The sequence below is a fragment of the Tamandua tetradactyla genome, chromosome 10 (assembly GCF_023851605.1).
Source record: "Tamandua tetradactyla isolate mTamTet1 chromosome 10, mTamTet1.pri, whole genome shotgun sequence".
NCBI lineage: Eukaryota > Metazoa > Chordata > Mammalia > Pilosa > Myrmecophagidae > Tamandua > Tamandua tetradactyla.
Genome location: NC_135336.1, coordinates 98,584,604 through 98,602,372, shown reverse-complemented (window position 1 = coordinate 98,602,372; position 17,769 = coordinate 98,584,604). Strand labels below are relative to the sequence as shown.

At 43.6% G+C, this 17,769-nt stretch overlaps 1 protein-coding gene and 1 pseudogene across 1 annotated transcript in view; one reads left to right on the top strand and one right to left on the bottom strand.

The window, feature by feature from the left end:
- Nucleotides 1-3,301: 3,301 nt before the first annotated feature.
- BACE2 (beta-secretase 2) overlaps nucleotides 3,302-17,769 on the bottom strand; it is an 87,593-nt gene continuing 73,125 nt past the window's right edge. The window contains exons 8-9 of the mRNA XM_077118951.1: nucleotides 14,113-14,281; nucleotides 3,302-5,030 (exon numbers count right to left, since the gene is read on the bottom strand). Of these exons, the coding sequence (XP_076975066.1) occupies nucleotides 4,777-5,030; nucleotides 14,113-14,281 (423 nt within the window). The 3' untranslated portion in view covers nucleotides 3,302-4,776. The remainder of the gene's footprint in view (nucleotides 5,031-14,112; nucleotides 14,282-17,769) is intronic.
- Nucleotides 14,420-14,865, top strand: LOC143648665 (small ribosomal subunit protein eS24 pseudogene; annotated as a pseudogene).

The following is a 17,769-nucleotide window of genomic DNA, read 5'->3' as shown; positions in this document are numbered from 1 at the left end:
CCCGACTCACTCAGAGGCTAGACTTTGTTCTCACCTTCATAGTCCACAAATATGGCAGATGGCGATATTGGGCCATCTTCACCTGCCCCCAGCGTGACATAATTACCAACCCATGGCACCTGCCCAATTCTGACAGCAGAAGTCTGTGTGTGTAAACCTTAATGGGGGAGCTTCTTAAAATGGAAGTTTCTGCCTCCGTCCCCCCCACATCACTGATTCTGAGCAGGACAGGTGTGAGGTCCGGGGGACCCCTGTCGGCTGGGGATGCAGGTGGTCTAAGGACCTCACTTGGAGGTTTGGAGTAGAGCCAGGAGGGAGTCTTCTGGTGGACACCAAGCTCTTCTTTCTGGAAGGATCTCTGATAGATGATGTTTCCAGAGAAGAGGTCTGGTCAGAAGTTTTTGTAAACAGTGGGATGACCCAGTGGGGTTGGGTCAAAATGGAGACTCTGAGTTGCTCTGGCTTTTAATTGCCAGGGACTGTTCCCGGATGCTCTGCCCCAAACGTAACCTTACCTGCCAAGTGTCGGCTTTGGCCTCTTGAACCCACCCTACAAATCTCTAGTGCTAGCCTTGCACCTCCAGTCCAAGGACCATTCACACACTACCTATTGCTTGGTTGTTGAGACGTCTTGGGTTTAATTGGGATAGATGTTTTCTGAATATGGCTACAAGGTGAATTTCTTTTTATCTAATTATTTCTCCTTGACAAATGATAAAATCAGAGAGATTCCTTTGGAAAACCCTAAAAAATAGGCGGCCCTAAAAATTTATGGTGAAATGAGTTAGCTTCGGCGCCCTGAGGAAATTCTCAGCATGTCTAGAACGTAGGACCTTTCTGCTGAGGGATATGATCTGACCTCTCCTCTGGCAACTTCTTACCCCACTTTCTTCCCAGGTTCTAGAACTTCTAAGGCCCAACCATCCTCTCCTCTCTGTTCCTTGAATTAGATAATCCTCGCGTGGTTTGGATGACATGAAGTCTAAGGGGCCACATTTTCTCACTTTGTCAATGCCGACACCCAATGCTCAGCTCCAGCTTGACTATTCTTTAAGTTTGGGGTCTGGGGTTCCAGAAAAATAAACCACACCTCTGACTGATTCCTCAACATAAAAGAAACTTGAATGCCCAGAATTACAGAGTCGTTAACAAAGGGCTAATTCTATGTGGTGTTCTAGCATTCACTTGGATTTTTATCTTTCTTATGCACTCTCAAAATGTGTTTTTTCAGCTTGCTATTTAATTGGTAAACTATAAATTCAAATCTGAAATTCTTAAAACTCACTAGAAATGTACACATCAAGTTTTGCTGTGTGGAGTTTTCTTGGCACTAAAAATCTAGTATTTCTCTTGGCAAAAAACATCATTTTACTTTTCTTTTTTTGATATTTGGTTGTTTGTCATTAAAAAAATTCTTAGCAGCCAAGTTTTCCCTCTGAACAGTTCTATAACCAATTCTAATTATAAGTTTATGCAAGAGAAAACACACTGGGACTCTACCCAATTATTTGGTTTCCACTAATAAGGATAATGTCTATGAAACTCAATTACTGCTTTTCATGGAACAGGTTGTCAGGCAGTGATTTATTTTCAGTGACATTAAGTGGCACAAGGCCAGAACTTAGAAACTAAACAATACTTGGCGACCCCACCAAATGGGGAAACGTTAAGGGTAATTTAACAAATTTCCAACTGAGCACAGAGCCTATTAAATAATTAAGTCATCCCTCCTCAACTCTTAAATGAGATAATGGATTCCCCAAATCACACCCATTTTCAGAATCCATTATCCAGAGCTTTGTGGAGTTGTTGTTAAAGCCATATTGCTGACAATTACTGTTTTACGTTTGAATAGCAACTGACCCCCAATTTATCAGGAACTGAATTGTGTGCATTTTACTAGGAATCAGATAACGGTCCTTCCAAGTGTATGGACATGGAACCTGTTCAGAGAACATTCCCCTCCATCATCTGCTTCTTTAATGCAGGGGTTCTGTCTTAGGCTCACAAAAAGAAATATGAAATATGGACTAATGTTCAGACCAAAAGAACCGACACCAATCGTTTGTGTTTCCCAAGGCAAAAAGGAGAATCACTCCCCATCTCGTTTCTTGTTACTTCTTATGAACACTTTTAATTACTGAAGGCAGAATTTCATTCCGGACTTCCAAGTACGTTATCAAGAATATGAAACATCATTCTACTTATAGTAATCCTGTCACCACGCAGGCATCCATTTCCCAGCAGAGTTGACAAGGTTTTGGACAACAACCTGAAGTGTAACTATGGCTTCTCAGAAAGGCCTGGGTTTCGGCATTTTCCACAGTGCATCACAAGGCAAAAAGGACACCTCAAAGGGCTCCTACTTTCTTTCCCATTCAGAGCAAGCTTGACTGTTTGCCACGCTAAGTATCAATTTACAGAACTTGAGGAGGTGGGTGTCACTAACAGGGTTTTGACTCAAAATCTAATTTTTAGAGGCAAGGCATGCCAGCAATATGTCCCATTTCAATTGTCTATTTCATTCTTGTTGCTAAGTTATGCTTTTGTAATTTAAGTATTTCCATTAAAATGTCACATCCAATGACATCCACAATGAAAAGGTAGAGAAATTTGATATAACATCCAGAGCATCGTAGCAAATTTCACTCAAACAGTCTAACTTGAAACCTAACTTGTTATTATCTCCTGTGCTGGGAATACTGCCTGCAACTCTGCTGTGAGGGAAATGTTCCCATCTCAGAAACTTAACACGAGGAAATGAAACAGAAGACTTGGACAGTATGAAGAGCTGAGCAGCCAAACTAATCCAGTCACACCTTCAGTTCCCTCCTTGTGCTCCAGGGTTCGGGTTTCTCACAGCAAGTTCGGGGGGTGGGGGGTGGTACACAGTCTAAGGTGTTGCATTCCCTCCTACCCAGAACACAGCCCACAAAGCAGGAATTGATCATTGATGCGGAAGCCAATAGGACAAGCGGAGAATTCCACTGCCAGAGATCTCTAACTCTGAAACGCATTTTGAAATGAGGAGCTCCTGATCAGCTGAGAACAGAGACGGTCATGAACATCTGATAACAGAGCCATCCCAACCAACCACTCCAAGAGGGCACCGACCCTCTGGGCTCAAGCTGTGTTTTGAAGGACAGCACAGCAGATTCATTTTCCTTCAAAGATGCACCTCAGATCTTCTCTCATGAGACTCTCACGGAAGCGTCCTTCTGGCCGCTGGGCACACTGTGATGTGCATAGGTGGCCTCCACATCCCTCCGGCCAAGCCATTTATTTCTCAGTTTGGAGGAGACATGGGGACCGAGGGAGCAGAGCAGAGACACACACATGCATGGTGCTGAGAACACAAGGGACACTCCAGCCAGAGAAGATAGCACTTAACCCTTTTGGTGGAATTTTATTACATATCCAACCCATCCCCAAAGCATCCCAATATGGAGCGAACATCAAAGTTGGCGCACAAACAAGAAAGGAGGGAGGCTGGCTTTGAAGCCTCCCCTAATTGCATCAGGTCAGATGGAGGCTGGCTATGTTGGGTTAAAGGCTTATGCTTTTCCTTGGCAAAGGCCTCAAATAAATGACAGTAGGTGGGGGTTCCCCCACAAAGGATGCCACTGCATGCCAACGCATTCACCAAAGCCCAACAGATCAAAGAGGTGGGGTGTACAGGCCAACTGCGAAACACACCTGTTTATGCTGATACTGATGGGTGTGCTCGGGCCTAAGGGTTCTGAAGATGGAAAGTCATGGTTTCAAAGCACGGGGAAAAAATGGGGGTCCCCTCTGCTTCCATTTCATAACTCCCATCTTCCTTTCTCTGGTCAGAATACAGGAATCCAGTCATTTCCCTAATCACTAGTAGGGTAATAACCAAACTCCCTTCAGAGAAGAGAATGCATGAAAGCAGTGAAATGCAATTAGTTTTTCATGTCAGCACCCTGTTTATTAACTTTGAGCAGGAGGAAGCACAGGTGAGCGTGAGTGGCTTGGCGCCTGGACGTCTCTGGGTTGAGTGCAGCTTGGAGTCTTGGAATGAGACTTGTCAGGTTGGAATGAGGGTAACGGCCAGAACCAGGCTACATGCACCCCTGCCCAGGCACGGCACCCAGGGGCAAGTCTCAACAGAGGTAGTTTTTTATACCAATGACACCCAGAAGCACTGGGTATGAACGAACAGGCTTTCTCTTTTTCCACTCTACCACGGAGACCAGCCAAAGGGTTTCATCTTCAGAAGGGCTGGTGGGAGGCACTGGATCTCCTAGTGGGTTCTGGCTCCTGCTGAAGGACCCATAGCTGCTTGTGCTGTCCCCCGCCCAACCCCACCATGGGCCTTCTTATTCCACTCCGACCAGGTCAAGGCCTGGTGCAAAACACCATCAGATGCAACGAAGATGGAAAGTCCCCCTAAGCCACGAGGGGCTATCACATTACCTAGGCCATTTCTCCAGATGTGTGAGAGAGGAAAGAACCAGCCAAGGCTTGCTCATTCTGTGGCACACCTAGTCACATAAAGCCTGAAGCCCATGTCACTCTGTTTGGGTTTAGAACGAGGTGGTTTTATTATCATTATTTTCTTTTTCTTGGAAATAGGGAAAAAGGAGGAAGCTTTAAAGTCAGGAATCAAAAATACAGTGGACCCTGGAAGACATCTGGGAAAAGGACAGCGACTTAAGAGTAGCGTGCTCAGGAGGCGGCCGTGCCCACTGCGCGTGAGACGGAATTCTCTTACTGGCTGAGGTCAAGGCTGCCCGAGCTCCGGCGCCCTCCTCACTTCCAGCGGTGCCGCACCAGCGAGGACTCGTCGTTGACCACCTCGGGGTCCCGGGGGACGTGCCGGCAGCGGCATGGAAGGAGCAGCAGGACGATGAGGATGAGGAGGATGAGCCCACACACGCTCATCAGTGCGTAGGACACAATCCACAATACGGGCTCGTGCAAAGGGAGGGCAGGAACGCAGTTGCTGGCCACGTCCTCTGTGGAGAAAGGCCCGGAAATTTCAGACACCGGAGCACCTGCAATTTCTGAGAAGACACAAGCGGAAAAGTCCCATGAGCCCAGCTGTCAGTGTCTGACATTTCTCAGGAGAGAACCCTGTGCTTTACGAAACTACGGCCAAGTCAGCAAAGGAACTTCCCGTGACTAGATGAGCCGCAGTCCAGGCCCACTGCTGGAGTTTATACCCGTCTTTAACACGTGCTGTATTTTACAGGGAAAAGCTAACAAAGTCAAATTCTCTTCAGTTTATATATGTTACTTTGATAAACAGAAAAATAGATATTTTCTAAGCTTTTGAAAAAGTGCACCAATGTGGGTGATCGGACATAATGCATTACTGGGAAGCAGTAGCCAAGGAGCTACTCAGCTCTCAACACTAAAGGAAAGTTGACTTAAGTTTATTTCTAGAGGAGATCTTCAAGGAACACCATTTACCGGATGGTCTGAACATTTATGACACAATCTACTTCATTCTAGGGCCATCAAAGAGATGGTGTTCATTACCGTGGGATTTACTTAGGAGAGGCCTAAAGATGCAGTGATTTAGGGCATCCTGGGGCCAGACTTCTGGGGTTCACATCCTGGTACCCCACTTATGTGTGGTGTGACCTTGGCCCAATAATTAACCTCTTTGTGCCTCAGTTTGTTTCCTCATCTGTAAAATGGGGATAATGATAGCAGGACCTACTCCCAATCCTGTGAAGATGACCATGTTAGGAGTTAAGAGAGGATCAGCACTTAGCTGAGGCCTGGTGGTAAAGGTCAGTGCTATATAAACGCCATGTGTTACTTCGTTATCATCTTTGATTCTGAATTTAATGCCTTAGGTTAAACTTTTAATTATGCCTTTCTCCTTCCGGCATGTGCCGTTATGGATCGAATCATGTCCCCAAAATGACATGTTCAAATCCTAACCCCCCGCCCCATGGATGTGACGTTATTTGAAAATAATCTTGGAAGCTGACACGAAGCTGGACTGGGGTGTGCCTTAATCCGTTGTGCCTGGTGTCTTTATAAGATGGGGAGAAACCGACATGGACAGACAGACATAGGGGAGAGCATGTGACGACTGAGGCAGAGACTGGAGCCCAAGGCTTGCTCATAAACCACCAGAAGCCAGGAGAGAGGCAAGGAACAGATTCTCCCCTACCGACTTCAGAGATGGAGTGGTCCTCTGACACCGTGGTTTCAGCCTCTGGCTTCCAGGGCTGTGGGAGAAGACATTTCTGCTGTTTTAAGGGACTCAGCTCGTGGTACTTTGTATTGGCAGCCTTGGGAAATGAAGAAAACTTTGAAAAAGGAGAATAAAGCTGAATGGCTAACACATCTGTGTGGAGGAGGAGGAAATACCAATTTACCAAGTATAAAATTACAATGGTCAGGGCTCTGCCCACAGCATACAGGTAAAGTGCCGTGCCTGTCACAGTGATGCTGCGGTACCTCAGAGGCTTCCTGCAGAGGGAAGGTGTACTTCTGTGGGCAGAGGACACGGGCACTGGGCCCACGGCCACCATCGCTTGGTTTTGCAACTGTGTGAAAGCCACTTAAAATCCCAGGGCCTTTCCCTACGTGGGACATGACTCCCAGGGGCATGGCTCTCCATGGCAGTGAGGGACAGGACACTCAGGATGAGCTGGACCCAGCATCTTGGGGTTCAGAAAGCCTTCCTGACCAAAAGAAGAAGAGAGAAATGAGACTAAATAAAGCGTCAGTGGCTAAGAGATTTCAACCAAAGTTGAGAGGTTACCCTGGAGGTTATTCTTATGCACCATATAGATATTCCTTGTTAGTTTATGTTGTATTGGAGTGGCTGGAGGGAAGTACCTGAAACTGTAGAGCTGTGTTCCAGTAGCCTTGATTCTTGAAGATGATTGTATAATGATACAGCTTTTATAATGTGACTGTGTGATTGTGAAAACCTTGTGGCTGACATTTCCTTTATCCAGAGTATAGACAGATGAGTAGGAAAAAAAAATAATAATAGGGGGAGATAAAGGTTAAAAATTGGGTAGATTGAAATACGGTGGGTCAATGAGAAGGAGGGGTAAGGGGTATGGTATGTATGCGTTCTTTTTATTTCTTTTTCTGGAGTGATGCAAATGTTCTAAAAATAATCATGGTGAAGACCACACAACTATGTGATGATATCATGAGCCACCAACTGTATAATATGGTTGGACTGCATGTATGTGGCTATTTCTCAATAAAAATATTTTTAAAAAATCCCAGGGCCTCAGCATTCCCCACTGTAAAAGAAGGGTGTGGTGACAGATTTAAGTCCTGAGGTTCCCAGGCCTTGGAATCTTTGGATTGCCTCCTAAGTGGATGGCAGAGGCTTTCCTCTGAAACTCTGCTCTTAGCAGCTAACTTTTCTATTTTAAACTTTAGCTCACACCAGAGGATCCACTTTCAACCTTCAGTGAGAAAATCTCTCAAAGAAATGACTGCTAAAACCCACGATGTGTCTCAGGCTGTGCAAGCCGAATCCTACAGAGCTCTCGAGCTATAGGAAGAGATGGGTGGTATTTTGGAGGCTTTGGCTACTTAAAACAGAGAGTTGTCAATTTTATCACTCTTATTTTCCCAACTATCGAACACTTAGCCTAAGAAACACAGAGCAGGTGTAAGTGTTCCCATCCTGTCACTTATCCCAGGTATGTGAAGCCACACGTGGGAAGACCCAGACTTTGGGGCCACTTGTCCAGCTCAACAACGTGCCCTAACTTCCACCTTACTTGTCTGTCTCTGCTCTAAGCTGGGGTCAGTGATTCTCCACAGGGGTGGGGGCGAGTTAAGGAGAGGCAGGGGCAGTTTAACAGATGCATCTGGGGAAGTTTTCCCATCTCCCTCCTACCATTTTCATATGCCCTGGCTGAAGAAGAGTTGGTGAGGAAGCAGATCATATGTAGTTTAAAAAGCAGCCCGGCGACTGGACTCAAGAGACCCTACTCACTGTCCCCTCCCAACCAACCCTTATAGAGAAGCCTGAGCCTACAAGCTAAGGATTCTTCTGACAAACACAAAATTAGTACAAAAATCCAAATAAAAGACACTGGGAGAGAAGATTTTGGCTTCATCGGATGGTAATTGGAGAGAAGATGGAACTTCTTCCTACCATAATACACAGAAATGAGGACAAAATACAACCCCCAATTTAAATGTGCAGTTGAGCTCAGACACAAGAGGCATTCCTGGACCAGTGACTGGGGTTCCAGTCCTAGTGCCGGGGTTCCAGTGAACGGGTGGGGACGGGCGACCTAGCCACAAGCACCAAAGAGGTGGGCACTGGAGCAGATGCCTGTGGAAGGCTGGCTCTGAAATGGCTCCTTTACCAGCAGAAGAGGCTGGAAAGCTCTGCCAACAAGGAAGCCTGACTCCTTCTGAGGAAAAGGTTTGAGGGAGGAGGGCAAGAAAGACTCTCCTAGGATAAATGGAGCTCCCAAATCTTCACCTTAAGCTACTTGGCATAGAAGTCCTAAAGTTCCCGTGGTCTGATGTGGCCCAGCACAAACAAATGCCAAACTGCTTTATAACAAAACGTTCACAGTGAAAAGCACACTGAAGTCTCTGAGAAGGAAAAAGTACTCCCACGAAAGATAAGCCCACGATTAAATATTACAAACCAAGTGAGAAAGAAATCTAACACGAGAGGACAGTCTACAGAGAGATTAGTTCTCCATAAATGACAAACAATAGGACAATCTATAAGAGATTAAACAGACTGTGTTTAAAGTGGTTAAAAACTCAATAAAACAGCAACAGCATTTCTGTTTCCAAATAAACAAGCTCATAAAGGAAAAGGAAATGAGGAGAGTAGCAGGGAAATTCTGAAAAAAGAAGAATGAAAGGTAATTAATACTACAAGACATATTCATGGAAAAAAATAGAAAATACAGGTATCAAATGTTATTTCAACTATAGAAATTAAAACCACACGGTATAGCCCAAGGATAGAAAATAGACCAATGGGACCAAAAGAATGCTCAGAAACAGATCTGGTATATATGGGACTTGGTAAAGGACAGAAATGAGATTAAAATTCAGTGGGTGCTTCGCACAAAATCGTTAGCCTAAATCTAATCAAGCTTCTAGATCAAAACTTCAGTTTATAGGAAATATGATGTTAGAGGAACAAGTTAAATGACACCATTAGGAAATACTCAGATCCAACTAAGATGCATTCTATACAAGAGGTCTTCAAACAAGCATGCAGTATCACTTGAAGAAAAATCTATATATCCCTAGATTAAGGAAGAATTCCTTAAATAAGACACACAAGCATAAGCCACAAGGAAACAATTGATAAATTTGATTTTACTTAATTTTAAAAACATATAAGCAGAATTCACCAAAAACTAGTAAAGAGGAAAGCCAGAGAGATTAGGAAAAGATATTCGTCATGTTTATAACCCAGAAAATTGAATGCCTCAGATATACAAGGAACTCATTTATATAAATTAAAAAAGACAAGTAGGAAAATGTGCACAGGCTGTTAACAGAACAACTCACTCTAAGGGAAAAAGCTTAACCAGCCAATAGACATATCAAAAGTTACATTTAATCAATTAAAAGGTGCAACTATTTACTGCACACGGCTTGGCATAAAAATTGAACAAATATGATAATACTTTGTGTGAATGGAAAGTTTTATATTATGCTGGTGGAGCCAGCTACTTCGAAGACAAATTCGAGTAACCAGCTTTAACACTGAAGGCGGCCTACCAACTCACCTAGTAATTCCATGGCTAGATGTCATTCCTGTTCACTGCAATACCATTCATAAGTGTAAAATATTAGAAACGACATGAATGTGCATTGCCATGGGACTAGGAAAATAAACTTACAATGGGATACTATACAACAGCCCAAAAGGATGACCTAATATTCAGATCAATAGGGAAAGCCTAGACACTAATGTTGAGGAATAAAAGCAAGTGGCCAAAGGACATCCCAGTATCATAACATTCCTTTAAATTTTAAAGTTAAAACCCTAACTTGGGTTAGTAATACTTCTTGACAGGGGTGTAGTAGGTAGCTTCTAGGCGTACCCCCAAGACCCTGCCTGCTGGTGTTTCCCATTCACATGGCACCAGCTGGGTCTGTGTGACCAACAAAACAGGGCAGAAGGGCTAGCTTCTTGCTTCCAATAGTAGGATTTAAAAACACTGCACTGTGCTTGCCATGTGCCTTTCCAGCTGGGAGAGAAACCCTGACTGTGTTCACCATGTACCTTCTCACTTGAGAGAGAAACCCTGAACTTCATCAGCCTTCTTGAACCGAGGTATCTTTCCCTGGATGCCTTTGATTGGACATATCTATAGACTTATTTTAACTGGGACATATTCTCAGCCTTAGAAATTAGAAACTTATTAAATTCCCCTTTTTAAAAGCCAAAAAACAAACAAACAAACAAACAGAAAAAACACTGCAGCTTCTGCCTTGGGTGCTCTGTTGCACTGTCCCTCCTGGATCACTGTTTCTGGGGGAAACCAGGTTTGCTGGCTTGAGGACGTTCAGCAGCCCATGTCCATATGATAAGAGTGGGGGTCTCCAGCCACCAGCCACACGAGTGAGCTCAGAAGTGGACTTTGCAGCTTCTGGTGACTGCAGCCTCGAGGCACACCCTGGACAAGCACCAACTGGCGAAGCTGCTCTGTGGTGCATGATCCTTAGTAATGGATGAGATGATAAACAACTGGAAGTCTGGTGGGAAGTTGTTACGCAGCAATGGATAGCTATTTACACCTATGCATAAAATATATATTTATCTAAACTTAAATATTTATACCTATAATTTTATAAATATTTATAAATATATTTATATTAGATATTAATTTATATATTTATACCTATAAAACTATAAATGAATACTAATTATGAAACTGTAAACTTGAGTCATTAAAAAGACTAATTGGTGAAGAGGGTAGGATGAGGCTTTAGCAAAACGTATTATTTTTTATTTCTATGACAAATTGTTGAAGAAGCTATGACAAAATGCTACTGTTCCTTAAATCTGGATATTCCATAGGTGAACGCATGTGTGTGCCAATTCTTGTTATTTGGGGTACTTATTGTTCTATAAATTCACTGTCGACACTGAAATATTGAATACTGAACTGCTGCTCCGGGGGGATGTACTGGGTTAGATTCCTGTGAGCCTCTGGTCACATTTTCATCAGCCCATCAGTACATAACCTCATTTTTTGTGTGCTTCAGTTTAAAGACACCGCATCAAATACACAGTGCTGACTCATCAACAGCACTACAGCACACCTGAACAAAGGGGACCAAATGCAAGGCGCATCCCAGGCTTCCCGCACTCGCGACCGCTAGCCGGCAACACCATGGGGGCCAATGTAAGCAGCAAAACCACCAAGGAAAAGCACAGAAATGTGAAAAACACGATGTTAACCATACTGCAAAAAGGACACTTGTTTACAGCCTGAGAACTGAAACAGGAAGACAGAGCATCGCCTTGCCCAAGCTGGGCTGGAAATGTCCACATTGGGCAACTCAAAAATTTCCCCATTCTATGCATGTCTGTAAATGATGGAGAAAGGGTGTGAGAATTGATTTTGGGGTCACAAGTAAATGTTAGCAAGTAGGCAAATTCGCAACTAAGGAATCTGGGAAGAATGCAGATCAACTGCATATTATTGCAATTTTTAAAACATCAAAAACATTTTATAATTAAAAATAAATGCTTTTTAAAAAGAAAAAATGCATGTGTATAGTCCACTGGATATGGAGCTACAGAGCACTGTCTGGCTTCTTTAATTGCAGCCTTGAGGGAGGTAATTACTTTAATGACTAAATAATTTGCCTTGAAGAAGGGACATCCATCAGCCTTTATTCCCACAGCTGGTAAAAGCAAATGTTTAAGTACCAAAACCTTAAATATATTTGAAAGAAATTGCAACAAAAAAACTTAGAAAGAATTCATAATGAAATGAAGTAAAAAATGCCACCCTGCTTAGAAATGCTTATTATGAAACCATTTTCAACAGCAATTCACTTCGGACACGTATGGCTATTACGCTATCCGCAGGATTAAGTGGATGGAATGACGCTGTTGCCATAGTAGCCTCTACTTTAATGGTATTTAACGAGAGAGCAGAAACTGTGGGCAAAATTGCTTTAGTTCTTCTATGCTCGGGGTTAAAACGAAGTCTACCACTGGGAAAGAGTAGTGTTCTGGGTAGTGCAGTCGCAGCTAATCTGCACAGAAAGGACCGTTCAATCATAGCCACATGTGCTGGCAGTCAGTGGGCCACCAAAAGGTAAACATTAACTCATGACCAAGACAACAAACGACCAGCCTCAAATTCCAAGCCTGCTTGATAATATAAAGTCAAACCAATCTGCACTGATATTTAAGAATGTAGCATTGCATCATATCAAATATATATGTAGTTTGGGGGACCTGATTTACACACAGGACGAGCTGGCCAAGGAGTTCTTTTAACACGTCTGTTCTCCCATTCTCCAAACTGTTATCTGACTTTCCAGGAATGGCCGAGTGTCCAAACAAAGATATGAAGCATCACTTTACCTGCCAGGATCCCCCATTTCAGGACGATGATTGAGGAATTAAAAAATAGTAACAAAATCTCTCCTTCCCTGAATAAATTACCCATGGCCTCCTGACCCTCATTTGGTGGCTGTCTTCCAGACAATTCTGCTGGTTTGGGATCACAGTGATGGTCTGGTGAGAGCTGAGGACCTCATGAGGGCCAGGTCAGCATGTCTGCCTGTCCTACAACTATATCTAATGCTCAAGTGTTCCTTCTGCCAAATTCATATTTCTTTTCCTTCAATTAATATGTCATCTTGTCTTTTCTACCTTACATTTGCTTAATGTTTTCTCTTTTAGCATGCTACTAGTACAACTTTTTCTGTTCCTGACTCTGAGTCTAGTGTACCCGAATTATTTTCATCCTTTGAAATTCTACTTGAAACTATTACAGCTCTCCTTGGCCATGTTCCTAATGCCCAGTCTTCCTCTACTTGTCCTTGGCAGATTCAATCTGTGATTGGCTCTTCCTTGCTAACTGGGACTACTAATCAGGAATATCCAATCCTCCCATTTATACCATACGCTGTGTGAAACTCTCCATTTCTAGCAAACTTAAATCTGAAGAAGTTTTCAAGCCAGTGGGTTTAGCCATCCTATCAACTGTACTGTGCTCCCTGGTTTCTCTGAAGACCTGTCTAATCCTCAAGCCAGATTTCAGGGAACACATTGCTGCATCACCCTCACACCACTCCTTCAAAGAGAAGTCTGGAGAAAAATGGTGCCTGTGTCTCATTATTGAGGATTTTGAGAATGAGCAATGATAAGCATGTATTTCTTACTTCATAATGAGGATTTCTTTGAGGAAATAATATATATGGTGCTTCAGTTTGCAAAGCTGCCAGAATATAGTATACCAGAAATGGATTGGCTTTTACAATGGGGATTTATTAGGTTACAAATTTACAGTTCTAAGGCCATGTAAATGTCCAAACCAAGGCATCAACAAGAGGATACCTTCACAAAGAAAGGCTGATGACATCTGGAGTTCCTCTGTCACATAGGAAGGCATGTGGTTGACATCTGCTGGTCCTTTGTTACCAGGCTGCATTGCTTTCAGCTTCTGATTCCAGTGGCTTTCTTTCTGGGCTTCTTTGTGGGTCCTTGCTTGCTCCCCTGGGGACAACTCTCTGAGCTCTCTGTGTCGTATGGGTCTTCTCCTAGCATCTCCGGGTCATTTCTATCTCTGTATCCTTCACTTGATTTCAGCTCTCTGCTCTATGTCTCTCTGTGTTTTCTGTCTTTATTCTCTTCACAGAGGACTCCAGTAAGAATTAAGAACCACCTTGAGTTGAGTGGGTTGTATCTCCATGGAAACAACCTAATCAAAAGGCCTCATCCACAATGGGTCTGCTCACGTAAGAATGGATTAAAAGAACATTGTCTTTTCTGGGATACATAACAGCTTCAAACCAGCACACACAGCTTGACCAATGATGACTGACATAATTCAATGGCAGGTCACTTGTCATAAGTTAGACATTTTACATAATATCCTCTTTCAGGGCTGCCTGGACAATACAAGAATGGCTTACCTGCACAGGGACTTGCTGCGAAGCCCACCCTCTTCCGAGCTCTGTCAAAGATGACATAGAAGCCCTCCATCACTGTGGCACCAATCACTAGTGCATTCGTAGAAGGTGAAATGCCGAATCGGTAGCATTCATAGCTGAGGCCAGCCCCCATCATGGGCTGAATGTAAAGCTGTGCATTTAAAAAGAAAGGGCAAAGAAACAAAAGAAAGCAAGGATCAGGCAACACCACAAAACTGTTGAGGTCACAAATAGCTTCAAACCTTCCAAGGTGCTCTTTTCCTCCCTGGCTGCCTGAGGATCACCTGCCATGAATGACACAGTATCTATCTGGACCAGGAAGTTCATGACCAACTGACTACTTCAGCAGACAAATGGTCATTGATGTCCTTCACCCTGGAAAGGCAATGGTACCTAAGACAGAAATTCAGGAAAAACTAGCCAAAGTGTACAAGACTATAGCAGATGTCCTCTCTGTATTTGGATTCAGAACCCATTTTGGTGGTGGCAAGATGACTAGCTTTGGCATGATTTATGATTCCTTGGATTATGCAAATAAAAATGAATCCAAACACAGACTTGCAAGACATGGCCTGTATGAGCAGAAAAAGACCTCAAGAAAACAATGAAAGGGATGCAGGAGCAGAATGAAGAAAGTCAGGGGCACTGCAAAGGTCAGTGTCAGTGCTGGAAAAAAGTGAGCTGGAGATTGGATAATACAAGGAATAAAGATTCTTCAGTGACTTGATCCATGAGTGTACAGATATTTTACCAGAGGATTAATAAAACTAAAAACTTTGGAGGAAAAAAAAAAAGATCCCTCCAGGGTGCTTTGGGCAGCAGAGGAAGAAAGAGGATGATATTGTTCCTGCATCCAGGAATTGAGAAGACCATAAGCATGACAACGAACATTACTGAAATGGCAGAAACATGACACCATGTATACACCACTTGTGACTATAAATAGGTTCACAGATACAGAAGATGTCTGTCCATCCATCCATCCAACCATCTACCCATCCACCCATCCATCCATCCATCCACATCTTGCAGTTATTTATTGAGCACTTAATATGGCCGAGATACTGTCCTTGTACTACAAATATAACAAAAAAGAAGCTGCTCCTGCCCTCTGGAGCCTTCCCATCTACAGAGGAGGCAGGCAAGTAAATGTAGCAGGTTATATGCTCCAAAAAGTGCCTCCTGTTGGTAATGTTGATTACTCCCTCCTCCAGGAAACTCTCTCTTCCCTTGCCCTCTAAGAGAGAGAGAACCTTCTTGGACATCTGTATTGGCTTTGCTTCACCTTCCTCACCTGTGAGCATTAGCGTACTCCAGGCTCTGGCCTTCTCTCTACCTTCACTCCCTAGGTCTTGCACAGGACGCTGTTAACAAAGCCCACAGATGAACTGTCTGTAAACAATAGGGATTTACTGTCTCACAAAGGCCAGAAGTCCGAAGTCAAGGTGTCAGCAGGGCCCTGTTTCCTCTTTAAAGGTGAGAATCTGCTCCATGTCTCTCTCCTGGCTTCTGGTGGTTGGCCAGCAGTTCATGTGTCCTTTGGCTTGTGGCAGCATGACTCAAACTCTGCCCTCATCACATGGCCATCTCCTCATGACTGTCTTATTGGGTTAGGGCCCACTCCAGTCCATTTGGGCCTCATCTTAACTAATCACATCTTCAAAGACCATATTTCCAAATAGGGTCATGTTCACAGGACTGGGGGTTATGACTTGAAGATATCTTTATAGGGACACAGTGACCCATCAAGGCCCATGGCTTTAATGACATCCTCTATGCTGAGACTTGAAAAATTTTATCTTAGGCGCAGAACTGCAGGATCACTGCACACTCTTATATCCACCTACCTACTCTCCCTGCAATTGGCATCTCAAATGTAATTTTTAAAAGTTGAACTCTGGACACCTCTGAGACTGCTCTTCTCTCAAGGTTCTCCACCTCAGTAAACCCACAATGGGCTCTGTTAGGTAGGCCCTCAAGTGCTAGACCAAACCTGATAGCCCCCCTTTCCTCTTACCCGACACGAAACCATAACCAGTGCCTGTCGGGTCTTTCTTTATGATTGAGTCTGCCTCTCCTCACTTCTGCCCATCCCCTGGTCCAAGCCATGACTGTCCTTGTCTCCTGTGACAGTCCAAGCCCCTGCTCTCCTGTCATCCTCTGCCCAAGGTGATTTTAGCAGGAGACACCCTGACTAAGGCAGTAGGATTGCTCAGTTAAAGAGGAAAAAGCAGTGACAATAAGTGAGAAGAGGTAGTATCAAGAGATGAGAAGTTCTAACATGAAGGAGGATTGTATCTTGCCCTCTCCTTGGTGTTATGCTATGTTAAATAAATATAAGAAATGCCCTGGAGGCCCCAATCCAAGAACTTGGTGGGAAAACAAGTCAAAGAGCAAAATATTTCGTGAGCAAAATAATATCATATGAGCTATCATGACTGCTTTGCTTTTTAATAGCAAAATGTTCAAATGCAGGCAATTAGAGTGTAGAGTGACTCAGAATGATAAAATGCCAAATGTTTCGGAAAAAAAAGCAAGAAAACACAAATGAGTAATAAAAAGGACCTTCCTGTGGATGACTGTTTAGCCCTAAAGGGCGAAGGCAGGAAGAAAGACTTGGAGGAAGAAGCTGAGACTCGCTGAGACCTAGAGTCTGGGCCTCTGGTTGGAGGGAACCTAGAGGGCTATGGGAGCTGGTGATCTTGGGGGAGCAGCAAAGCCTGAAAGGAGACTAACAGGGGCGGGAGCAGCGGATGCCAAATAGGTGGCAAAGTGAAGATTTTCATGGGAGGGTGGAGGGCTGGTCATTGGGACTGAGAGGGAGGCAAGAACATATTTTAAGTCTCTTGCAGAAAATGCAACCAGAAGTTGTATTGGAGAAAAGGTATATGATCAAACTGACACCGAAGGAAGATGAGTCTCTGCCGCATGCCAGGGAAGGTGAGAGGTTCAAGGCCGGGAGGTGGGCAAGGATGGGGCAGTGGCAGTTCTTAGAACAGTTAACAAGAAGACATCAAGCAGCTTCTGTGCTCAGGGAGCCATTTCATGGGTTCTAACCCTATCATTATTCAATCATGTAAACTCTGCCTAGAGGCCAAGAATCATTCTATTTTCTACTCGACTCTTGGCACTTGGTACAGTGCTGGCCATAGAGAACAGCCTCAATAACCATGTGTTAAATGAATGAGTGGTGCTAAGCTTGCTCATTGTTGAAGCAAACAGACAACATGTCATGTCAGGAAGATCAAATGCAATCAGGCAAAGGTGGGTGACACACGTAGATGCTACTGAGCCACTTTCATTTAAGGTTTCATTGATAGGTCTAGGTTAAATCCACACACACACACACCTTTGAATGAACTAATTTAAAAATATTCCCCAAACAATTAGCTATCCAATTTGATGCAAACGGAATTGGTATCTTTTAATCTGTCCACTCTATGAGTGGTCCAGTTGAGTTCCTGTAAGAATTCCAGTTTATAAATTGTATAACAAATTGGGGCAGCTCCAGCATTGCCGGATCTCAGAAGAAACTGTCAGCCTCAAACAAAAATAGCACAAATAGATAAATGAGTATGTAAATATTTACATTTTTAGAGTTATGTGAAGGAAAAAAATCAGAATTTGTCAGTGGACTGG